The sequence below is a fragment of the Squalius cephalus genome (assembly GCF_949319135.1).
Source record: "Squalius cephalus genome assembly, chromosome: 4".
NCBI classification, from domain to species: Eukaryota; Metazoa; Chordata; class Actinopteri; order Cypriniformes; family Leuciscidae; genus Squalius; species Squalius cephalus.
This window is the reverse complement of record NC_137125.1, coordinates 13,695,591-13,722,732: the sequence shown is the minus strand read 5'-3', so window position 1 is coordinate 13,722,732 and position 27,142 is coordinate 13,695,591. Positions and strand designations below refer to the sequence as shown.

General features: G+C 38.6%; 1 protein-coding gene across 1 annotated transcript; it reads right to left on the bottom strand.

Annotated features, from left to right (window-relative positions):
* Positions 1 to 6,772: 6,772 nt before the first annotated feature.
* Positions 6,773 to 17,824, bottom strand: LOC307157073 (guanylate-binding protein 4-like). The gene is made up of 10 exons (XM_079868846.1): positions 17,762 to 17,824; positions 16,926 to 17,118; positions 16,689 to 16,816; positions 16,274 to 16,383; positions 13,054 to 13,241; positions 12,520 to 12,762; positions 11,471 to 11,751; positions 9,959 to 10,171; positions 8,551 to 8,653; positions 6,773 to 7,949 (listed from the first exon to the last, which is right to left on the bottom strand). The coding sequence occupies exons 2-10, from the start codon at positions 17,098 to 17,100 to the stop codon at positions 7,450 to 7,452; spliced, it is 1,941 nt and encodes a 646-aa protein (XP_079724972.1). The 5' UTR covers positions 17,101 to 17,118; positions 17,762 to 17,824; the 3' UTR covers positions 6,773 to 7,449.
* Between the last annotated feature and the right edge of the window lie 9,318 nt (positions 17,825 to 27,142).

Below are 27,142 nucleotides of genomic sequence, written 5' to 3'. Positions count from 1 at the left end.
ATATACACACAGCGACGAAAACACGACGAAGAGTGCACAATGCTGCCGTGCAAAGGCAAAAGACCGTAACTTCGTTTTTGGTCGAAAATGAGTTATTTATATTTTTGGCACATTCAAGACCTTCTTTATCATGTGGATAAGTATCTTGAATCAATTCCGTTGTTTTTTCGAGAAAATAATGATTTGTCTTCACAGTAACTTCCAAAAGCCCATGAGAAACAAAGGCAGAACACCGTAACATCAGTAACCGCTCGTTGGCTTTGTTTTGGAACGCTCAAATTGAGTTACGGTGCCGTAATATGAAGTTACTGTGCCGGTGTTCTATCAAATAATGCTACCTACCAGATTGTACGGTTATCTGCCTTTGTTTTAATGTCCATTAAAATTTTAATTACGGTGTAGCCTGTGTACTTTGTACAGCTGCCATCAGTCCCTCTAACTTCTGATGTCCTCAGAGCTTTGTCCTGCACAAACGCGGTCAGAATATTTAGTATGGTCTGAAGCCGCTCCATCGACAAACGTGCGATATCGATCGTGAAGGATTATGCAGAGTTGACAGAAAAACGTTACACATTGCCGTATCAGATGAATACAACCAAGAATTAAAGCTTGGCAAACTAGCTGGTAGAGTGCCAAAACTTCGCCTTCAGCCCCGCCCTAAACGTGGTCGAGTCAACGCTGGACTAATATATCTAATATATCTAATATAATATAATATGAAGGTATTTTGTCATGTCAAATGTATTAATAATGCCATCAGAATGCAACCAAAGCACAGGATAGCAATAAGTAGATGGCTATAAATAATTGTAAATCATACAAAATAAATGCCATGTTCACTAGATTTTATACAGGTGTTACTATAATGATTTTTGTTAATGGTGATCAGCAACTAAATATTGATCATGTGGAAGTTACTGCCTTTTGCCTTGGCATGACTTCTCACTTTTTGCTGACAATACAAAGGCAGAGTACAGTAACTTTAAAATAGTGGTCAAAAGTCAAGTTTGAGCTCAAGATTTTTTTATGTATATAATTTCCATTACTTAAACATCTATTTGACAGATTTCCAGTGTCCTACCTATAATTAATTTGGCGGGACAACTAAAAATCTTTAAAGTCAATTTTCTCAGTTCCACACTCTAGCGACTTAAGGTCTTTTGCCTTTGTAGGGCAGAATGCTTTTGCGGCAAAGTGTGCAAAAACCCAGTTGGAAGGAGATCAAGGAGGAGATCAAAAAGGCCAGTGCAAGCTCAGCCCCAGGACATAGTGGGGTACCTTACAGGGTTTATAAGAACTGCCCGAAGCTTCTCCACAGGCTATGGAAGATCATGAAGGTCAAATGGAGGAGGGGAAAGGTTGCTCAGCAGTGGCGTTGTGCAGAAGAGGTGTGGATTCCAAAGAAGGAAGAGTCGAAGACAATTGACCAGTTCAGACACATCTCGCTGCTCAGTGTTGAGGGAAAGATATTCTTCAGCATTGTTGCTAGGCGGCTGACTGTCTACCTTCTAAGAAACACGTACATTGATACCTAGGTCCAGAAAGGAGGGATCCCTAAGATGCCGGGGTGTTTGGACCACACAGGTGTGGTCACACAGCTGATCAGGGAAGCCCAGAGAAATAGGGAGACCTTGTGGTGCTGTGTTTGGACCTCACAAACGCCTATGGGTCCATACCCCACAAACTGGTTGAGGAGGCCCTGCGCCGGCACTACATCCCAGACAAGTTTAGAGACCTAATTCTGGACTACTACGACAGTTTCAGTCTGAGAGTCTCTGCAGGGTCTACAGCATCAGACTGGCACAAGCTCAAGAAGGGTATCATCACTGGGTGTACAATTTCAGTGATATTATTCGCACACGTCATGAATATGCTGGTGAAGTCTACAGAGGTCCAGTGTAGAGGTCCTCTCACCAAGTCCGGTGTCTGCCAGCCGCCCATTAGGGCTTTCATCGATGATCTGACGGTGACAACACCACACGTCCCAGGGGGCAGGTGGAACCTGAAGGGCCTGAAGAGATGACCACCTGAGCTTGCATGTGCTTCAAGCCAAGAAAGTCCAGATCTCTGGTGTTGAAGAAAGGAAAGGTTACCAACAAGTTCCGCTTCACACTTGGCATGACCCAGATACCATCAATCACTGAGAAACCAGTGAAGAGCTTGGGAAAGGTGTTCGACTGCAGCCTGAAAGGCACGGCTTTACTGGAAGGTCAGGCCTACCTGGCAAGTCAGGCCTACCTGGCAAGTTCAAAGCCTGGATTTACCAACATGACATCCTCCCACGGATTCTCTGGCCAACTTCTGATTTATGAGGTTCCTATCCAATCTCCACCAGCGAGGGCTTTGAGAGGAGAGTCAGCAGTTTTCTACGGCAGTTGCTGGGTCTACCTCGAAGCCTGAGCAGTGCCTTGTATGGCCAGAACAACAAGCTGAAGCCTCCTATCAGCAGCCTGGATGAGAAGTTCATGGTGGGCCGTGCTAGTGAGGTGCTGCAATACAGAGAGTCACAGAACCCAAAGGTCTTTCAGGCTGGGATTGAGGTGAGGACAGGGCGGAGGTGGAAGGCAGCAGAGGTGGTGGATGTGGCTGAGTTGCGGCAATGGAACAGGGCACTGGTGGGAGCAGTAACTCATGGAAGAGCTGGCCTGGGTAGTGGCACAACATCTAGCCTCAACAAGGCAGAGGGGAAGGAAAGGAGATCACTGGTACCCACACCAAACTTTTGAACAATAGTGTATGTTTGAGGTTTTACTAACTTAATCACGTGGTTCATAGCGCCTTAAAGGGATAGTTCGGCCAAAAATGATATTAAACCCATGATTTACTCACCCTCAAGCCGTTCGAGATGCATATGTCAATCATTTTTCAGACGAACACATTTTCAGTTATTTTAGAAAATGTCTTAGATCTTTCAGTGGTTATAATGTAAAGTTATGGGGTCCAGGGGGATAAACAAAGGCCTTCTGAGGGTAATCCGTGCGGTTTTGTCATAAAAATATACATATTTAAAACTTTATAAATGAAAATAACTTGCTTCCGGCAACGGTCGATGCGCGTTCATGGGAGATGGATGCCGGCGTATGACTGGCTGCGCTGTCACATTCGTTCTACGTGAACGTGCGTCGACTGTTGCCAATTTATTGAGTAAGGTAAATGTATCATGCCAATTTCATAATCAGTTCAAAGATAATAGATACAAAACAAATGCTCTGGAATAAAGAGAGACGATGCGAACCTTGACATTATGAAATACATGATGCTAAGTGTTTTGCTTACTCTTCACATCACGGGCTAGTCTAGGTTACAGAATCGCGCCGAGCATTTTGGTGCATTTTATTATACAAAAACCTCTTTCACATGGAAACAACTGCTAACAATGCAAATTTGCATTCAGAGGTTACACCTTTGAGAGCAGTAGACCATTTGCCTTCGCGAGAACTCCTTCTACAAATGCACGCAATGACGTGCACCCACGTATAACCAATCACACACATGCATCTTTAACTATAATAATATATTTAATTAATTTGAAGCAATAGTGCTTATTATAGAACCCAAAATATTTGCAACAAGTATTTATTTCATTGCAGTCATTGGTTTAATGAGAAAGATTGAGAAGTAGGAGAATCTTGTTTCTCCTCTCTGGGAGATATCTCTTTACGATATCTCCTGAAACCAGGTGCTACCCCCCTGGGGTACATGGATTGGCCCAAACAACTCTAAACAACATTTGTATAACCCCTTTTGTTTCGGGGCGTGTGACTCTGTGCGGCATCGGGTCCCTTAGTGAATTAATAATTGAAAGTATGGGATACTCAGAATAATCAAAGATCTAAATTAATTCATAATCAATATTTCTGATTATTTTCTAATCAGAAATACAATCTAAATTTGATTATCATTTGAAATTGGAGTCAGATTAAGCGTAGAGCTAAAGTAATACTAAAATTAAAAAGGTGGTCCCTATGGCGGGCCGGAAGGTCCAAAAATAGGATTAATGATTTGTCGTAAGGAAGTCACTATACTATAGCCCCTAGCTACTCACTTTCCCACTGAAGAAAAGGTGCGGGTTTTGAAGACGGCGAAACGCGGTCCCCTCGCAGGAAACAACCATCCAGCCGGTTGTGCGCAGGCTCCTCGGGCGCCGACCACACACAGACGCATCAGCTCTGCTTCAAAGCTGGCCATTTTCCCAGAAGGCTCGCGAGCAGTGGGGATCCACAGAGCTCGACCAGTCCTCGCTGCCCGACGCCAGAAAAGAGTAGCTGTCATACTCCACAAACGCTGCTTCCTCGTCATCATCCATGATAGAAGCGGTGGCGGATGGCGGCCGCTGTCCATCAGTGAGAGACTCAGGCGAAGCAGACGGCGAAGCTGGCGAGATTTTGCGGGTTGGAGGAGGTTTTGGGATCCGCTGAGCACGGCGCTTTTTACGGTGTGGCACCGCAGTCTCGGTGAAAGATGCCAGGCGAGTCCTCAGAGTCACCATGGGCATCAGCTCGCAGTGAGGGCAGCCGCCGTCAGCGAGCGTGAGAGCTGCATGTTCCTCACCCAGGCAGGAAACGCAGATGACATGGCGGTCCTCGTCGCTGAGTGGGGCTTGATACGAGCCACAGAAGGTGCGAGGCATCTTGAAAAAGACGCTTGGCTCTTTTAGAAAGAGAGTGAATAAAGGATGGCGGCAAGTTGTCGACCAGCGGCTTCAGATGCGATGGCTCGTCCTGCAGAAGGCTTTCTCAGCGGCGCGGCTTCTTCCTCTCAGGATCCAGCGATGCGAGAGCTTCGCTGAAGAGATGAAAAATCAGATTCTATCAGCCTGTCGAGCTGTATTTATAGGCCCAAGCCACGCCTATTTCGGCGGGACGTTACGCAGTAGGCGCGAAGCGCCCCTATTGGATCTGACATCACGAAGGGCCTCTCTCGATAGGCTGCTGCAGTTGCCGCAGGGCAGCCAATAGGCGTGCGAGCCGTCTTGCCTATGTCTGCATGCTGCCGCAACGCGTTTTACATTATTTCAAAATTAAGAATAATTTTTGGCTTCAATATCTTGCGGAAATGAGATTTTCCCCTAGCGTAAGATATTACACAGTACGAGAGACCTCTCGTAAGAGAAATAGTGTTGCACTTCTGAAGAAGGAAAACTCAAAAACAAAATTATGTTTGCAGAGTTTTTTTTTTTTTACCACTTTGCAAGCCTGCAAAACTGTTTTCAGAGTTTCAAAACTTTTTTTCACACATTCGCACACCAGTTTTCAGATAACCATTTACAAGGTTTCAAACCTGGAAAACAAACTAATACAGTGGGAGAACACTGATGTTTGCAGAGATATTTTTATTTTTTTACATTTTGCAAGCTTGCAAATCTTATTTTTCGATCTTGCAAAACTTTTTTTTGTAAGATTTTGAGTTTTCGAACACTTAGTTTCAACCTTTCAGAACTTTATTTTCAGTTTTGAATCATGGCAGGATATTAATCCCATAATTTTCACCTTTATTGCGTTGGAGAAGCAATCCCGCGTAAAATGCAGGTTGCACACTTGAGCTCCAGGCGGGAACTCACGGTCTTCCAGGCCAAGTGCATGCAACCACTGGCGCCTAATTTCCAAGTCTGCTAGAAAGCTATGCAGTCCAGCAGTGCTGTTGCAACCAGCAACACTACACCTACATACCCTCCTGACCACTGCACTAAATACAGATAAATCTACACTAACTTGAAGCTATCCTAACTGATGCAATACTATGCGTGGTAGCTCGTACCAAGGGCGTGGTGAGCTGGAACCTGCTTACGTCTGGCAGTACCACTTACGTCACACAGTACCACAAACATCCAATAGGAAAATTCAACTGCAGTAGCCACCGTTCAACCTGAAGAGGGCAGCACTCAGCCGTTTTTACACCATATATTGTAGAATTAAAACACTTTATACCCAAATGTCCAAAAAGTTACTCGAATCAATGAACAGCACTAATAAAGCCCCATTCTTACAGATCATTAACTAAAAAAAGTTGGTTTAGGGTTCAGTTACCCTTTAAATTTAACCGCTGACATCTGTTCAACTTAATTCATTTGTGGGACAGTCTAACATTAGGATAAACAAAACCAGTGAAATATCAACTGATTTGATAACTCTGAGTTCTTGTGAATGTGAGAAATGTTTAAGGTGTCTGAATAAACTTTGGTTTGTCTGTGTGTATATACTGTATATATATATATATATATATATATATATATACGCACACACACACAAACTGATCATACTGATCATAACTACATTGGCACACAATGATTGCCAATTTATTCATATTGTTTTGTTTTGCTACATAGGGATGAACCCACTCCAGAGCCAGACAGCATTTGGTGGCAAGGTGGCAAATCCTTGGGTAACCACTAGAATGTCTGCCAGACAAGACATTTAATAAGAAAAATCAAGGGAGAAATCAAGGGAGATTTAGCACTACATAAAGATGGTGTTGAAATACCAAGCTGCTGCTGGTTCTGCCAGTTTAAGTTGTAATTGGATTGATTAAATTCCTAACCCACTACACTAAAAAAAATATATACCAGTAATTTTCTTCCAGGACATCTGTTCATTTTACAGACATTTCCTTCACTCCTAAAACACAACACAAATTCACAATGAATTTGATTCAATTGTTTGATTCAAAATACGGATAAACACCTGTGGAATATGCATATAAACAGCACTTCGGAAGGAAACGAATGACAGTACTGATCATTAAATTTGTTCAAAGAACACTTAACACAATAATTGGAAATCTGTGGTTATTTAATTAAATTAGTGACATATTGAAAGAGAAACCACTACACAAGGACTTGGTGCAGTGTGTATGGACAGGTGATAAATACAAATATTATGACCAGAAGAAACATGTTTACACTTTGACCAGCAATGTTATCTAGAATTTAAAAAGAACATTGTATTATTCAATATACCAAATGATACAAAGATACAAAGCCATGGTGCTTTGGGGGATGAATATACAGTGTCTGACTTAATAAACTGTTAAACACCTTTTTTTTTTATTAACATTTTTCCCAGGGAGTGTCACTGTAATGTCTGCTTCAATGTGAAGAACTCTGACTCGGCGTACCTCTTGCTGACAGTAAGAGATGCTGTGTAGTAGGCGGTGTGACAGGTGGGGTCAACCTTTGGGGGAGGGGTTAGTAAGTTAATTGGATTCATTTAGAAAATAACATTTTCAAATGTAAAAGAATACCTACATCAATATGTATATCTATTTTGGGGTTGAGAATATTTTTTAATTTTTATCTTTAGTAATATCTTTTAGCCAATAGGGGGTCTGGGCCCCCTGAAAGCTCCACCTATGTGTGTGTTTGTGAAGCTGTTTCAAACATTTTTGTATGTCATATTTGTACCAGAAGTAGTCTAGGCCAAGGCTGAGTGCTATATTGAGAGATTAGCTGCATTAACGGGGACACGAACCTGAGAAAAAAACACTGCTGAGACCGCCGAGTATCAGACGCAAGATTAGAGAGGAGGAGTCTGACTTAGGCCTCTGCATGCTCATGATAGCCTTCATCTGCTCACTGTGTTGCCTCATCATTAGCTTCATAGTCTCATCATGTCTTTTGTTCATGTTTTCTATCATATTTTTAAACAGCTGGTCACTTTTCTTTTCTGCTTCTTTATTCTTCCTCCTGAAGTCCTCCATCTCTTTAGTCATCCTGTCTGCCTTCTCCTCAAAGCCCTTCTCCAGCAGATCAGCCTGCTCCCTCAGTTTACTGTCCATGGCACGTTTAGCCTCCTCTCTCTGGAGCCTGATCTCCTCATCCATCTTCTCCTTCATCTGTCTCATCCTCTCTTCGTTACTCTTTCTCTCTGCTTCCATCTTCTCTTCAAGTTGTTGCTGCTTCTGTTCCTTGGTATTTATTTCCTGAGCCAGGAGAACAGCCTTATCTCTTTCCTCTGGAAGATTTTAAAGCAAACGAAATACAATTCAATGGAAAGTGCAAAAAAACTGTAAATTTCCACCATTTTTTAAATGCAATGCATATCTTGACTTTTCACTTCAATGAGGCATTGACACAATTCACTGAGAGTTGTTAAAGACTGGTCAACCTAGAGTTGTTCATGTTCATTTTGTACACTGATCAGCACAAGGCTCTTGAATAACATGCATCTGTATTATTCAATACAAACTGGGGAAAATGGTAATATTCCCTATCATACAAAGTGCTGGAAGTTTTATCTGTGAGGTGTTATATAAGTGATGCACATCTTAAAAATTGAAGAGTTCTGTATGATTCCAACAATGCGTGATGGTTGCAATGCAGTCTAGTGCCTCCCTCTAGCAAGACTTTATGCAGATGATCAGCCAGCCAAGGGTATTGTGTACTGTTCTTCGAAACTAAGTGCTAAACAATATTTTGCATGCAAGAAATGTATCAAATTGATAACATTGTATGAAATGTTTACTATTAAAGCTGAAACACAGATCACAGATGTACTGGCTTTCTCCACTAGATGGTGCTATTGTTGCCTCATCCAGGATGCAAAAGACTCTCACCCATAATCTTTTTCTCCTTCTCGGTCAGTTTCTTGTCCGCCTGCAGAATGGCGTTAGAATCCACACACTTCTGCTTCAGAAACTCTTCAAGTGTGTCTTCTGCCTGTGGACAACACACATGATAATCTGAAAACTGCTGCTAGTACTATTACAAGTGTCCATGTCCCAACAACCGAGGACTCAATGTCTTGCATAAGGATTCTTCCACAAGGAATCAGGATTCAGACCAGGAATCTACTCGTTTCCAGTTGATTTCTCTACCCCTAATCGACTGTTTCCCACATTCTATGAACAGATATTCTAGGAAAACATGACAAACCTCTTATAAATTGAAAACATCTGAAATCTGTAGCCGTGTTTCCATTACCCTTCAAATTGCGCAAATTGCGAATTGAAAATACGCCCAATGGAAACGCGTCAATTTCGCAAAAACTCCCATTTTTCGCAAAAAAGTTTTACGCTCGCATGAAGTGGTTTTTCAGGCAATTCGAAAAAGGAATATTTCGCAAAACTGCAATGGAAACAGTTTGTGCGCATTTAGAGGTCACCTGACTTAGAAAGCGTGGTGTGTTTGGACAGAATACGAGACAGAGTTCTTCATTAAATTCATAAAAGACAAAATAATGACAGAAATACTGGATTCTAAACCTCTAAGAAATGCCACAATCAAGACCTCGAAGCAGAAATGAGTGAGAAAAACCCAGAAACACCTCATATGTGCCGCTCACAGTATAAGGGTCTTTCCTTGCCATTAATGCTTGGATAACACGCCTACGTTTTCTTCCATTAATAATAGTGCGGTACGTGGCTGTGATATACAGGTGCTGGTCATAAAATTAGAATATCATCAAATTTCATTTTCAGAGCACTTCATGCTTCCTTCATTTTCCAGTAGGATTTGCACCTGCCCACACTGCCAAAATAACCAAGGCCTGGTTCAATGACCATGGTATCACTGTGTAATTACTGTGTGATTTCATGTAATATTCTAATTTTCTGGGATTTTGATTTCGTGGGTTTCATAAGCTGTAAGCCATAATCATCAAAATTATAACAAATAAAGGCTTGAAATATTTCACTTTGCATGTAATGAGTCTATATAATATATTAGTTTCACCTGTTAAGTTGAATTCTTGAAATAAATCAACTTTTTGATGATATTCTAATTTTATGACCAGCACCTGTATATTAACTTACCAACGTCCGTTGTCATGATTTTTGGAATGACTTATCGCGATAAGAAAAAATGACGTTTTAGTCGCATAACATCGGTTAATGGAAACGCCGTCATTTCGCAAGCGTTTTTTATCGATATTTAGAAAAAAAAAATCGTAAAACTTTTGCGCAAATCTTTAATGGAAACGCGCCTTGTGATGTTACAGCAATTGTGTAAAATGTTTATACTCACCTTGACTCCTTTATTGGCTTGGATTTTGTATTCCTTTACAATGTCTTCAAGGTCCTGGGAGAAGAGAACATAACCACCAGATCTGGCATAAAATCCTTTCTTGAGTTTTTCTGTCATTGGTGCAGAAAGGGATGACAGGAGATTCTCACATCTTTTTTTTGAAGCCTCCTCGTTTTGGCACAGGTATCCATCAAAGAGTTTATTAATGTCTTCCTGCAGCATCACACAAAATATTAGAAACAGAAAACTTTAAATACCATTTCACGAGTTCACACTTACATCAAATTAAACAGAGTAAAGATTATGCGTATTTGGCGTGCTGTAAGAGTAGTTAAGACTAGAAGTGAAGAGATGGGGTGGTGGAGGGATGCTGTTAAACTGTTGATGAACGGAGGTAAGTCTGCTGTATATATACACCTCTTAATTAATCATTTAAAATAGGGTTGCCCAATCCTGCTCCTGCCGATCGACTGTCCTGCACAGTTCATCTCCAACCCTAATCAAACACACCTGCCTTTAATTTTCAAGTGATCCTAAAGACCTTAATTGGTTGCTTCAGGGGTGTTTGATTTGAGTTGGAGATGAACTGTGCAGGACAGTCGATCGGCAGGAGCAGGATTTGGCACCCCTGATTTAGAGACTACAACTATTGAAAAAATGGTTTAATATACAATGGCCATTTAAAATAATCTTAGTTTTTAGCTTTTGATTCGGATTCAGATACATTACTCATTACAGTCAAAACAATTGGCCTCATTCACCAATACTTTCTTATTTTTCTTCATAAAAAATCATAAAAATAGTTATATTTTTGTTAAGCCAGTAGAGGTCATGTGTTTTTGTCACATATCTATATATGATATAGTTGAGCAATAACAAACAAGTAACGAACCCAATATCACAAGCTGTTTTTGTCCCAAATAGCACAAGTGCAATTGTGATACTGTTTTTCTACAGCAGTTCAATAAATAAGAAGTTAATATTATATAAACACGATAATGTCTGTTATTGCAAAATTTTGCCAACAAAAATATTACCTTATAAAGCCAGAGCATAACTATTGTGTGAACCAATTATACAATGGCCCATTGATAAATAGCCATTGAAAAGGAATGACTCATTTAGACATTTACCGCCACCTACTGGCAGTTTTATTTAAAAAGAAAATTACATTAACTCATGCCCATGTTGTTTTAAATCTGCAATGAATTTCTTTCATTTATGCAACATAAAAGAAGATATTTTGAAGAATGTTTAGTAATCATGGCTGTTGTAGTCTAAAGTTTTTTAAAAAAATAATAAATTCAATGTTGAATTAAACTTTATTTCTAAAGCTACTTTTTGTAATGTCTAATTTATGATTTTCTCATTTAACACAATAATGACTTTAAGTGATCTTTTGGGGGTAATGAATTAATCGGCACATAATTAATTAAGATAGATAGATAGATAGATAGATAGATACTTTAATAACAATTTAATAGGAATTGTATATTATTAACTGGGCATTACCTCTAGACATTTCATGAATATCCCCTCACTGTCCTTAAAGGAACGCTTCATGAAGACCTGTGTTGCCAGGCTGCTAAGACGTTGGTGTTCTGAAGACACTTCCTTCAGTTCCTGAGGGAAAGAGTCCTTCAGCTTCTCCATTCCACTCTTGTAAACCTGAAGCCCCTCCTTCACTGCAGCCTCATTCTCAATCATTGACATGGCGATCACAGCATTCTCCAGAAATGGAACTTCACCACTGGAGATGGTGTCTACGTATGTCCTCACCAGCTGACCAAGAACTTCAGGGAAGGAGAAGGGTCAGGCACAAGTAAATTAACTGGGCAGCTGTAGATTATTAACATGCAGTCCAGAAAGTGTCATTAACAATGTCATAATTTATGCTAGTTTTAGTGGGAATAATAAGCATTTGCCACTCTCTTCTGAAGATTAGGAGCTTACATTGTGTCTCCCAGTTCAGTGCAATTACATCACAAAGATGGAAGAACATTTCGATTTAGAAATTAGTGTTTTTCCTCCTGCTGGTATGGGGCATTACAGTGCAATGAGAACACAATCTAATAAAGAGAAGCTTAGGTTTTTTAACCAAAATGGTTCCTCGTTGACAGCAGTTTAGCAACAACTACAGGAGAAATACATGTGTCTGGTTACTACTTCAAAACAGCTGACCGCTGTGCTATTCACTAGTGTAATTGAATATAGTAAGTTAATAATATATTAATGTTTATTTTAACACAGTCTCAACCCAAAACGTCACGTACTGACGGGTCTTGACCATACGGCAACATACGACGAAAAGGGTACCCCTAAAACGTCCATATGTGACTATTCGGGTTATGGGTAGGTTTAGGTATGCGTTAGGGTACCGCTAGGAGGCGCTGCTGGTGCGCTTATGTCTTCGTCTCATATGGACGTTTTAGGGGTACCCTTTTCGTCGTATGTTGCCGTATGGTCAAGACCCGTCAGTACATGACGTTTTGGGGTGAGACCGGGCTGTTTATTTTGCAAATTTGTCACATCACATCATTTAACATATCCTATTGAATCACCTCTGCCTGTGACTGTGTGTCCATCTTTCAGCTTTTTCACTTCACTCCTGTCAAAGATGAACTTGCAGAAATGATCTGAGACCTTCTGGAAATCTGGGGAAAGGTCAGCAGGATCCAAGCTCTCCAGACGAGACACATTCTCTGGGTTGGTTGGAAACGGGAAAGTAAAACACTTCCGGGATGGGAAATAATTTCGGATACATTCCCGTGGAAGGTTGAACTCTTTAACTGTTCTTGAAGTGCCTTTAAAAGATACGAAACACATTTTTGTCAAAGAAGTTAGGAAAATACAGTGTTGCTTGTAAATTGCTATTCCCTGTTGCTCTTGGTTGCCTGCATGCTTGAACAGAAATTAGATTATTAGTTTAAGTTAAGTTTTTCTCAGGCTCAGTGATATTTTCTAAAATTGTATTTAAAACAGACTCTGACCTTCCAGTCAGGGTTTATTTTTTGATTCTAGTTGGCTGTACAGTATCTCTTACACACTATTTTCAATGATGATCAGGTCATTTAAAAGCTCAATTTAAATATTACCTGGTTTCAGCTTCAGGGCATAGTCTAAGTATTGGTCCTCAGTCACGTATTTGCCATTGATTTTATGTTCCAGGGTGAAGTCCCTCACAGCCCAGATGAAACTAGGGAAGAACTTAACAAACTCTGAGTCATCTTCATCCTCATCAGATGATTTGACCTTTATATACTCAGTCAGCTCTGTGACATATCTGGCAGTGGTTTAGGTTTGAATACTAAGGAAACAGAGAACATAAAAAAACGGCATAGAGAAAACAGAGAACTATCTGAGAGTAATCACTGGCATATGGCAGTCCATTGGCATATGGCAGTATACTGTATGTGGAGCATCCATGAGTAAAAAAAAGGCATCTGTAATACATGTCATCTTTTTTTGTCATCAGAAGCCGATTGATTGTATGTCGAGCGTCTACACATCATGGCTCAGGTCCTGCTGCCGCTGATGGACCATACCGGCCGCTTTGTCAAGGTATGGACATAGCGGAGCCATTTGTCTTAGAGCTTTGCTCTAGGGGCCTTATAAGGCTAACACCTGTCCTGCCAGGGAGGAAGGAAGGTTGTAAAGGCCAGTACTTCCATTGCTATAGAGCAGGGGTGTCCAATCATGCTCATGGAGGGCCACTGTCCTGTTTAGCTCCAACCCCAATTAAACACACCTGAACCAGCTAATAAAGGTCCTACTAGGCATACTAGAAACTTCCAGGCAGGTGTGTTGAGGCAAGTTGGAGATAAACTTTGCAGGACAGTGGCCCTCCGGGACTGAGTTTGGACTAGTGCTGCACGATTAATCATATCGCAATCACGATGTCAAGCCTATGCGATTATATGATTATATATTTTATGAAATAAATAAATGCATGTGTGGACATGACAACCCATTCTCTCTGAGAGCTGTTTGCCCATTTTCTACACCGCTAATAAAAAGAAGACCAGTCAGTCAGTTTGAGTTTAGGCAGTGGCATGTGTAGCGCGTATGGTCACGTCATGACTTTTCTCGATGTGCATCGCAGAGAACAGGTGAAGATGGATGCTGAGCAGAAGGACACTGAACTGGTGGCAAGAAAACCTCTACCTCTGTTATATGGCGATATTTTGGCTATAAGATAACCAACACTGAATTCAGCATGAGACACTTTTCACACGCTCTCACGCCACACATCCATTTTCTCACACAGAAAAATCGCGAAGCACAGAGGACACAGAGACCGACAAAGTAGACAGAGCACTTATATTATCTCTCATTCTGTCAATTCTATTCACGAAATTCAAACAATAACGTTTTGGCGCTTGTAAATGTGACGTTACAGATCGTGGTCCGTGAACCGAACATCTCTTACTCTTTACTAATTAATAGTAAATAAACATGAATGAACAATGTGTTGAAAGATACAGTACAACTTACCATAATGTTTATGCCTCGTACATAATATCGATCGATCAGTGTTTTTCAACCACGGAAAGAGGTCAATAAAACCGCTGGAGAACAATTATATCGCAGAACATTACATTTACCTCAGGAAAGCCATTTGATAGCATGTTAGTTGGCTAGACAAATTATATATAGATGGAGTATTTTTGCTTAATATGTGCACTATATTAAATATTTATTATATTTTTACTTGTATCATTAAAATATTGTAACATTATTATAGCCTAGTAAAAAACACATTTTATTTAATTTGAGTTGTTATGTTTAACCTTTAATACCAGCTGACAGGGCTCTCTGTATGTTTAAAGCATTAGGTGAGATTTTTTTTCTTGAGAAAAATTAACATGTATCTACTGTACCTAATATCTATCCAAAATCGATAATGAATCGATAATGAATCAAGATCGGAATCCAATCACAAGATTTCAATTGAAATCGTGAAATTTGTGTTGAGCAATAAAAAAAAAAAGTAGCCTACCAGTCATTCTACCTTGTAAACATTGTAACATGTCACTAAACGTAACAAAATTCTGGCATGGCAAGGGTGAGGAATAGTGTACAGTCAGCGGATTATTATGCAAAAGAAATCTCTGCAGGGTGATAAAAGACTACACTGGGTAATTATCCATTATGCGGCTACTCGCCAGATAAGTAAATAATTGAACACAAAATATTTATTTATTATCTCAAAATGATGCAGTAAACGCTTGAACGTTCTGTTATCAGTTGTAGTGGTTGTTGTTGTGCAATAACACCACTAGATGGCATGATTGAAGGATCAGAATTGAGTACTGCAGGGAGACGTGTAGAAATATAAATGAATGATGGATGATTCTGTTCTAAGCATGGGCAATTTTGTGAAAGGATTGCTAGTGAATGGTAAATGTACAACATATGACGAATAGCCTATACTTCAGATTCACAAATACCAAAACAAAGGGTCTACACCAGGTGCGAAGGTGCGACCAAACTAAATCAAATAGAACCAACTTATGTTCAATCTGTTATGATTGGTGGTGCTAAAAAATACGCACGATGAGGAATAATAAGACTTTACTGAACTAACTAGGGACTAGGAGAGACTATGGAGGAAAACACAACCAAACATCAATTAATTACAGCTGAACCAAATTAACTAATGATGGCGTTGACTATGGAAACAAAGGAGTGGCGGGAAACTGAAAAAATGCAAACACAAACTGACATGTAAGTTACTGGGCGCGATGTGCTTTTTCTGATGAACTCCAGTGCTCTTACACAAAGGACAAATATATTTGCAATGTTTGCTTTATCACGTCCAGTAGACATCAGCTGTTGTAGTACTGCCGTTGCATTCGGTGAAAAGAAAAAATATGATGAGGCATTTCTCACCTTTACTTGAAAATATGCTTTCAAATATTGAAAAGGGGGAAAAGTTTGGGAACCACTGGCTTAAGGACTGGAACCACTATACAGTCTTTATAAGTCATTTTAGATACTCCCTTGGGGTTGACATGCTCTGACTCTGGCTTGGTAATCAATTTTAACTATGCTGATTATGTTTGTGCATATTTACAGCTCAGTGAGGTAGGCATTCCTTCAGCATGGCATAGGGGGTATTGGTTCCCCATAGCATAGCATCAATATCCTAGCGTCTCATTCCAGGGAACCGGGGTTACTAAAAGTTGTTTAAGACTAACGAGGAAGTTGAGAAAATAATGCTATTTTGTAAATTTTCAGGGAAACCAACATACCATTGTACTAATCCATGAAATATCAACTTGAAAATTGTAAAATGTATGAATGAAAGGATACTGCAATTCCTCTATGGCCCTGTTGTCAATAGTTCCTCGGCTGTTCAGGACTATAGTGCTACTCAGAAGGACGGCCAGAGAGAAGATCTTTGTATCATGCTTTGAGTCCCCCTGAGACAGATTGGATTCAATCATTTGACAAAGAATGACATTACAAGATTGTTATCATACACAAACCCCTGACAGTATATAGTGGAACTGTGCAAACCCTGGTGGTTAAAATGTGTCAGAAACTAACACATGAATGGTTATTGATGTCTGGTTTGTGGACAAATTGTTCTTTTGAACTGGTTCTTTCCTGTGAACTGGTCTCTCAAAATATGTCCAACACCTATAATTGTAAATGCTGAAAACTTTAACTTTAGTTTTCTCATCAAAGGTTCTGATGTATGCTTTCATACAGGCTGTTACGTCACCTTGTCCACGTCTCCGAGTCCCTCAGTGTCCAGCAGCACCAGAGTGGTTCCTGCTTTAGTGGGATGAGACACACACCACATCCAGATGCCCTTTGTCTTGGACTCAATGGTGCTGCCCAGCGCAAATCCTGATTATGCCACACCAAAAAAAAAAAACCCCACAATGACTTTTATGCATGTAACTGCACAATGTTTCTCTCAAGCTTCTGGATGCTCTCAGCACTGTACAGTTCTAACCTGTCTGTTTCCCTGCGAGGCGATTCATCAGGTAGGACTTCCCGGTGCGGTAGAGACCCACCACGGCCACCACCACCACTGGCTCCTGGATCTGCTGCAGGATCTGTAGTGCTGACTCCTGCACACACAGCTTCCCTTCTGACCCAGTGTCAATCAAGCAGACTGGTGTATCCATGATCACTGGAGAGTACAGCTGTACAACAGATACACACATTTAAAATGCCAATAAATAAATAAAATGCAGTGTACTAGAAGTAAAAAGTTATAAAGATATTCCAGTAAATCTACAGTACACAATACAGTGATTCCCCAGATGAGCAGCTTTTTCCTTTTTTCTGTTTGGGAAAGTTTGTGTAAAAGTGTTTCTCATGTCATCTTAACACACACATACACATGTGGAAAGAGAAACAGGCAAAAACCACTGAATATACTGACTTAAACATTTATAAACAGTCCAATATAAACCACATCTTTTAACACATCCAGACATCCACAATCACATAATGCACACATACACACGTTCACCACAAATGACACAAGCACACTGAATGAGACTAAAATGCTGTAAGCTTTGTTTGTGTCCAGATAAAATATCAGCCCCAATTCTGGTCCTCTGGTCTATAACTTTACTGGGTTTAGTTCATGAACAAAGTCATTTGAAGCTGTAACAAGACATGACCCTAAACTTTATCAAGACATGTCAATGTGTAGAGTTCAATCACACACACACTTATACATGGCTTAGGGTGACTCTCCTTATGCGTAATAGCTTTTATGCTAAGCCAATGATATTTACTATCTGTTGTATAACCCATGGATGAAGGAACGTCACTTACTCTTTTGCTTTACTTGACTTCAGCAGCTCGATCTGAGTTGTATACAGTTTGTAGCTTCTTCACATTATATCTGTATATCCTAGACACTCCTTCACTCCTTCTTAAGTTAGAGGATTTCCCTGGTCTCTCAGTTTATCTCTGGTTATTCCCTGACTGACTTACATCCACTTTTATTGACTGAGCAAATAGCAATGTGCAGTTTAACTCTTGGTTTTTCACTTTCAAAATCAGGAACTTTATCATGTGTTAGCAAATACAAGAACTTGGAGTCTTCCCAGAATGTGCAACCACATACTCACTGTTAATCTGTGGTGTTTTTTTACCCCTGATGAAATTCACTGGAAATTCCCAACAATGTCTGCCTTTCTCCTGGGTATCAGACAAAACATGTTTACCTGTGACTCAATCAGTGGTGTATGACACTAACAATGCAAAGGTAAGAGTCCAGGAAGCTTTTTTACTCAAACATTTTCTAACGTAGAAATGTGTTCAATGAGTTTACTGTTCAATAAAATGATTGCATGAAAGCCTTGATACAAATGACAAGCCTTACCAGATAAACAACAACAGATAACCTTGTGTCTTCAGCAGCTGGTGTACTGGTAGAAGAATAGAGCAAGCTGTGAATTATCTATATACATACCATGTTATCTGATTAGACTAACAAAAATGCTTAGCACAGTAGAGCTAACAGCCGTATGATTAGCTTAGATCATTACAAACCAATCACCAGATCAGTATAACCAATCTCAGTGAAGAAGACTTGTAACACTGTTTTCTTTTTTGACTCAACTGTAAGGTATGGATATGTGTGTATTTTTCTGTCCTGGGAGTTTTTTGGTTGTTGTGACTGAATGCTCCTGGCCGTTGTCAAATAAAACTTTGCTCCTGCAAAGAGCAACTTGAGAGTGTATTCTTGAATGTTGCAGCTTGGAAACAGAAGTACTAAAGATTTTACGCCCAGATGATCATAACTGAGTGATTGTGTTGGACGACTAAGTCCTGCACTCAGGGTGATAAGTCCTGCACTCAGGGTAAGACTCTTGAGTTAAGTGTTAATGCCCACGTGACGCATCTGCGTACTCCAAGTAGGGTGCCAATTGTGTATAGATGCTAAAGACCTGGGCCTGTATTCTTAAAGCTTCTAAGAATCCTCTCAGAAAACTCCTAATTTTGCTTAAAAACATTAACGTAGGAGTCTTAACTTAAGAGCGATTCGGGACCGATCTAAGAGAAACTCTGAGCAAGGAAAAGACAAAAACTGTCATCTTAGTGAGAAGGTGAGGCTGACCCCATTGCTACATATGACACAATCTTTTGACGACTGTAATTGATTGGTTGCCCTAAGAAGGAAAAATTAGAGCGATTTTAAGTATAGGGTTTATTCTAAGCCTTCAAATTACATAGAAAGTTCTATTCACGGATGATACTTATATTTTTTGTTCTGGGGAGAAATTACAGGAGCTTTTTGGAGACTACTACTTCAGAAATGTGTAAATTAAAAAGATGGTTTGATAGAAATAAATTATCATTAAACATTAATTAAACCAAATTCATGTTATTTGGTAACTGTAAAAAGAGTACACAAGTCTAGATACAGATAGATGGAGTGGTATGGGATGAATATAGTATCAAAATGATTAACATGTGCAAGCACAATTATCAATGAACTTGATACATGTTGCAGAAATGTTTTATCCATGCCTTTCAACTTGCGTGTGCAAAATTCAAAATTGAATGAATGTGTAGCAATTTGAACAAATAGAGACACTTTTGTGAATACAAATGTTTTCTTTTGTATTAGTATATCATAATTTGCGCATGCAACAAGATGTGCATGTGTGGATCAGGTGACACGTGCATTCATTGACATCTTTTCTGAGTTGATCTCTTTTGATTCATTTTGATTTTGAGATTTTATTTTCGCGGTTTTTAAGCATTTCACAACCCACACACAAACAACTTCAAATGAATAGGCCTGGTGCTAATTATTAATGTGTGCACAACTACCCATCTATTTGACAAATTCACAAATGTGCGTCACTACATTTAAACTAATACAATACAACTTGTGTGTGCAAAATCCAAAATCACATGAATGTGCAGCATTCATTTTGTACAAATAGAGAAATAGTTAATACAAAACCTCGATTTTGTATTAATGTAGGCCAGAATTTGTAAGTAAGATGTGTATTTGTGGATGAGGTGACACGCGTGCATTCATTGACTCGTTTCTGAGTCAATCCTATTTGATTCATTTGGATTTTGAGACTTTCATTTCGCTGGTTTCGCCTGGCTCGATCCACACACAGCTGTCTGAGAAAACCTGCTACCACTAGATGGCAGTATTCTGCTAAAACAGACAATGGCAGCGTAATCAAGCGTTCTTACCCATTTAAGACACTTAATGTGAGTGATATTGAAGCACCAAATTTAGTACACAATATAGGCCTACCTTATTAATAAAGCATACTTTATAGAGGCAAACAGATTACATTAGATTATGAACAACACCAATAGAAAATCATTATAAAACGCTTAACGTGCAATAGCGCGTTGCATGTTCAATAAGGTGTATTGGCCACTGAGTTTAAATATCACCGTTTTACTGCATTGACGTTAAGCCTTTTCTTTATAATATGCTCTATGGGAGGAAAACTATATAGCCTACAGACAAGAGCCATGAACGCGACGCGCGACGTTTCATGTTAATAATGTAGAGATTTCAAATGTTTTGTTTTTCCTTTTAAATGTGATTAATGCATGATGGCTAATGCAAAGCTATGTTTAATAATATAAGCAGCACAAGCTTGCTGTTGAATTGCATGTGCATTAAAATGTACTTTGCTAGTTTAAAACTTGAGTTCATGTTGTCAACGCTATAGATGCTGTGCTGTGGAATAAACGGTCAAGCCACGATCCCGAACCCCCGTGATTTAGGGTTTTTGGCAACTCCATGGGGTCCTGTTCGGTATCGCAGCTTGACTCGTCTGAAATGACACGGGCTCTTTGTTGTTGCTCTGTGCACATACTACACAGAAGAAACTTTACAGAATTCAGTGTAATGTTTTTTTTCATGGGTGCTTTGGTGTGCATGAATTTATTATATATAATAGAATTATATGGACACATCATTTGGTTATTTGGTGTCCTTTTGGAGTCTCCAAGGGTCCTTGAAGCTTGCAGAAAATAGTTTTGTAAGAATCGCCCTTCAATCTGATTGTTTACTTTGCTGGATATAGCAAATGATGACAAAATGAATGTTAAACAATAAAATATTAAGTAGTACATGTATTATAGTATTACATTAGAAAGAAAGAAAGAAAGAAAGAAAGAAAATGTAACAAATACATAACAGTAACAATAAACCCCAGGACATAGGTTATGAAAACAGGACAAATAAAATGACATTAAGAAAAAATAAAATAAAATAAAAATAGATACAATTATACAAGGTTAAACATTGAACGTAATCTTTGACTTATGACTTATATAATGTGCTATATAGATAAAGATGACGTCTTGACTTGACTTTTAAAACAAAGCAAATGTGACTGTGACGACTTGATGACTTGTTTCCAGTCTTCAGTCTCTCATGTTTTTGCTCAGATGTGGACAGGCTCTGATCTCTCTGGTGTGGCGCTTGAGTTCCCTGTCAGTTTGGGGTTGGACTTCGGGTCGAGTCTCCAGCTCAAGCCCTCTACCAAGGACAGCAAGTATGTTCTTTCCTATCCAATACAAAGATTATATGAACAAGTCAACTCATGAATGATATTTTAAGAGGTGTTTTACAACAGAATTGAATCCTGTTTGCTGTGATTCTGTTATTTTCCTGTTTACGGGTTATTGTGTAGGTTTTGCTGTCCCAATTCAAATTAACAGTGTTTTGTACTGTACCAAATTTAACTTGCTTTCCTCAAAGTGCTGACACAACACAGACTCACGGAAAATTCCTGGTCATGCACTGAGCCAGGCCATTTGGCATCCAAACTTGTGACATACGTTCATGACCACAAGTCGTCTGCAGATGAAATGTTTAGTAGATCATTGTTATATCTGTTAATGTGACTATTAATTTAAAGATTCATCTCAAAAAAATAATCATCTCACATATTCACATCATCTCTTACCTGAACATTAAGGCTGTGATAGGACTTCCTATTAACATAATCTGCCTCATGTTCCCCTAGAGCAGTGGAGATTGCAACATGTGCAGACTATTGCTCCAATGACTCTAGGGAATCGTATCAAAAGATTAACAGAATAATAATTATAAAAAAGATTTAAAATAATTCTTAACATGCACTCAAAAAAAGCAAAAAAAAGCTGTTGAATAAACTTAATTAAATTAAGGAAAACTTTTCCACGAAATTGAATTACATTGTTCATCTAAAGTGAGGACTATTCATACCTTGTAAAGCATTTATAAAGGATATTTAAAGACTCAGTTATCTTCTAAACAAAAAAAGGAAACAAACACAACACAGTGATACAGAACATCAAAATATTAACAGCCTTTAAATCTCCTTTGTAAATACTTTACAAGGCATAAAAAGTCCTCACTTTAGATGAGCTCACAAAACAGTTAACTAACAACTACTAAATGTTTTAAAACGACCTGAATTAACCCTGAATTACAGTAGAAATACATTTTAATAAACCATTTATTAACACACTAAGTAACTATTACTATATGTCTGAATAACAAGATGTATGAATGTACATTTAAATAGTTTATTAATCATTTGCTCACAACTCCTAAATAACTGGTTTGTAAATAATACAATATTTCATTTAGAAATGATAAATTGATCATTAATAAAGTATGAAAATACAATTATTAAGCAAATTATAGATATGCTTTTAAATCAAGTATAAAGCATTTATAGCTGTATTTATAAACTGCTTATTAATATCTATTAATACTTTATAAATGATGAATTCACTGTTTACTAATGCTTAACTAATGATTAATAGCGTGCAGTTATTATATGAACTATCCCTTTAATAAACACAGTTTGGCACACAGTCACAAATTAGGAAAAGACATTATGAAAAAACAAGTTGAGAAAGCTCTAGAAACAAGCTTAACGAAAACACAAAGTTATATTATAACTTCAACCTACAACGTTTTCAGAACAGTGTACTATATTTGCAAAAAATTTATATTTTGGAATATACTCAAATATGAAAAGTATGTTCCCAGACTTCATTGGCTAGCATTGGCTATAACCATAGGTTGGATTTGTCTGTATTAGATGCAGTAAAACACTGCAGAGACCAATCATTTTACTGCTTTCCTTGACATGTTATACTGTTACTGTATACTGTAAAACACCTAAGAGAGCTTGATGCTGTAGTCTCTAAATTAGGTGCATGTTTGAGAAGGATTGATAGAGTTGTAGGGAGGCTTCATCTTCAGAACAGTGAAAGTTATCTGGTCAATGTATGCTACACTCTTATTCATAGAAAAACCTTCTATGAATAAACATGCATATCTCCTGAACATTGTGTGTATGATTATTACTGTGTTGTATAGTGTATTTTATATTGTTTTTGCATGCTTTAACCACTAGTTAATGTAACCTTACCTGAACCATTTTTTGGTATCTTATGAATTTCTATTTTAATTATCTGAATGTTCATTTATGTTATATGTTGATACCTATGCAACATACTAATATTACTCTCTAAGAGTTGATAGATGATCAATACTGAGTGTTTGCTGGATTAACAGATTAATTGATTGTATTTTTATTTTTTTATTGATTGTGATATTAATTCAGATACAATAAGTCAGTTCTATTAACTGATCTAAATATAAATAATTAATTATAACAAGGTCATATATTACATAAATTACAAGTACATTTATTATAACATTCCCTTTTGAGTTAATTTGCTACACATTTATCTGTGATATTTTCGACCTTACTAAAATGAAATCGTTTGATGTTGGCCTAATCTTTTTAGATAGGGTAGAGCAATATCTTTTAACACTTTAGAAACTTTTGGCTACACAAAATATTTTGTGGAAAATCAAGGTTTTAGATAATGCTTCTCTGTGGTATGTTCTGTCAGTCAGTCAGTCAGTCATATTTATTTATAGAGCACATTTAAAAACAACAGCTGTTGGCCAAAGTGCTGTACAAAGTGTACACAAATATCCTAATAAGTAGACATAAAACCACAAATAAACAATGCACAATACAATACAAAACCACTACGCCCACTTATGACCATAAGCAGCAGTAAATAAGTGGGTTTTGAGCAAAGATTTAAAATCAATATATGTTGGGGCATTCTTTATGTAAAATGGCAGATTGTTCCAAAGCTGTGGAGCGGCCACTGAGAAGGCACGATCTCCTTTTAATTTTAAACGTGTCCTTGGAACAGTCAGCTGTAGACTACTGGTTGACCTAAGATTTCTAAAAACATTATGGTGGGATGAAAGAAGATCAGAGATGTATGGAGGAGCCAGTCCATGCAATCCCTTATAAACAAACAACAGTGTTTTAAACTCAATACGATGTTTGACTGGGAGCCAATGGAGAGAGAACAATACTGGCGAAATATGTTCTCTTCTCTTTGTTCCTGTTAACAATCTAGCAGCCGCATTTTGGACTAGTTGAAGACGTGACAATAGAGACTGTGAGACACCCAAGTATAGTACATTACAGTAATCTAATCTTGATGAAATAAAAGCATGTATCACAGACTCCATGTCTCTGGGTGATAAAAATGCCTTAATTTTTGCAATATTCTTTAACTGATAAAAGCAACTTCTGACCACACCATTGATCTGTTTGTCAAAAGTCAGAGCAGAGTCAAAAGTAACACCCAGATTTCGAACATGTGTATGGCAATTGCCAGATAAAGGTCCCAATTTACTGGCAGCAACCTCTGTGAATGTAGATGAGCCAAAGATTAAGACTTCCGTCTTAGAATCATTTAACTGAAGGAAGTTGGCAGACATCCACTGTTTAACGTCTCTCAAACAATCAAATAAACACTGCAAACTAGAGTCATCCTTTGGATGTAGAGGAACATAACACTGAGTATCATCTGCATAGCAGTGGTATGATACATTATACTTGCTAAAAATATTATACAGCGGAAGCATGTATAAGGAAAATAAAACAGGACCCAAGATCGAGCCCTGCGGAACCCCATATAAAACTGGTGCACGAGGTGACATGTAATTGCCCGTCTCTACTGAGAAGGTTCTATCTGTTAGGTATGAAGCAAACCAATCCAAAGCACAACCTTGGATACCAATTTGTAAACGATTTAAAAGAATGCTATGATCGAGAGTGTCGAATGCCGCGCTAAGATCCAGCAGAATTAAGACAGCACATTTACCAGAGTCGACAATCAGAAATAAATCATTTAGTACTTTAAGCAGTGCAGACTCTGTACTGTGCTGTGATCTGAAACCAGACTGATATTTATCCAAAATGCCATTTTCCTGTAAAAAGGAAGAAAGCTGATTAAACACAACCTTCTCCAAAACTTTTGATAAAAATGGCAGTTTAGAGATGGGGCGATAGTTGTTCAAAACTGTTGGATCAAAGTTTGGTTTTTTGAGCTGCGGCTGCACAATGGCATGTTTAAAATAAGATGGAACTATCCCACTAATTAAGCTACTATTGATTATTGACAATAAGCTAGGAGTAATAGAATCAAGTATATCTGTTAAAAGGCGAGGATAAACAACATCCAGTGAGCAAAAGGTGGACTTCATTTGTCGCAAAATTTGTTGCAGATGACTATGAGACACTAGAAAAAACTCAGATAAATGTGTTAAGTTCTGTGATGGTGATGACTGAAGTAGGTTCAAAGAAGAGTCCAAAAAACATGATCTTATAGCATCAATTTTGTCGCAAAAAAACTTTAGGAAGTTTTCACAGGCCATAGGAGAGGGATCAGGATATAAATTAGAGATCGGATTCAACACATTATTTATAGTATTAAATAGTATTCTTGGGCTGTGTGCATTTTTAGCGATGAGCACTGAAAAATATTTTGCTTTTGCGAACTTAACAACTTTTTGATATTCGATCATACAATCCCTAACACATTCATAAGATATTTGTAATTTGTCCCTCTTCCACTTCCTTTCTGCTTTTCTCCATTTTTGTCTAATAGCCCTAGTGTCATCATTAAACCAAGGGTGTACACAGCTTCTAATTCTCTTCAATTTAAACGGGGCAACGACATCCAATATGTTTGAACATAACGTATTGAACATATTCACTAACTCATCTGGGTTTGCTCCAAGACTGTTTGACTCAATTTTGTGAGTTTTTGGTGAACTAATATAAGCATCCAGGAATTTTTCGGATGTAGATGAGTTAAAAGAACGAGCATACCGGGCTACCGGCACACAGAGTGGTTCAGGGCTAGGAACATCTATATTAAAAGAAATAATCTTATGATCAGACAGAAAAAATTCTTTGATAACTACGTTGCTGACTGAAAAGCCATATGATAAGATCAAATCAAGTGTATGCCCTTGTTTATGAGTAGGACCAAAAACAGACTGTGTAAGATTAAAAGTATCAATAGTTTCTAGAAATTCTTTAACCATAGGTTTAGAAGGGCAACAAACATGTATATTAAAATCGCCCAATATCAAAATCCTATCTGCATTTGGCACAACAGAGGATAAAAAATCTGAAAATTCACTAATAAAATCCTTATTATACTTTGGGGGTCTATAAACTAATATACATAAAGTTGAATTACAGCCATCCTTCTTAAATAGCTGTGCTTCAAAGCTAGAAAACAATTCTGTGGCAGATAGACGGCATTTGAATTTATCTCTATAAATAGTAGCTAAGCCCCCACCACGACCAACTGGCCGTGTCGTGTTAAAAAATGTATAGTCTTTAGGACAAACTTCAGTGAGTGGACCAAGTTCACCGGCATTTAGCCACGTCTCAGTCATAAACAAAAAGTCAAGCCCAAGAGATAGAATATGTTCATTAATTGTGAATGTCTTGTTTGAGATCGATCTTACATTTAGTAACGCCATCTTCACTTCAGTGCAGTCTGTTTCCAGATATGTGGGCTGATGCTGCAACGGCAAGGAATAATCCAATGAACGAAGGTTGCGGAGATTTACTCCTCTTCTGCAAATGCGTAGTCTAGACTGCCTCCTTGACGATGGCACTGATCGTGGTTGTTCCGGGTAAACGAAGTCGGGACAGTATTTGAAAGAGTACAAAATCCGGCCATGGTCACAACTGGAAACCAGACCTATAAGATCCGCGTGACTCAGGCCTTCACGCAGCGAGGCACGGAGGTGTCTCCTGACGCGTGCCAACACACCGCCACGTGTGCCCCGTCTTCTATACCGTTTCTTCCTCTGATGGTAAT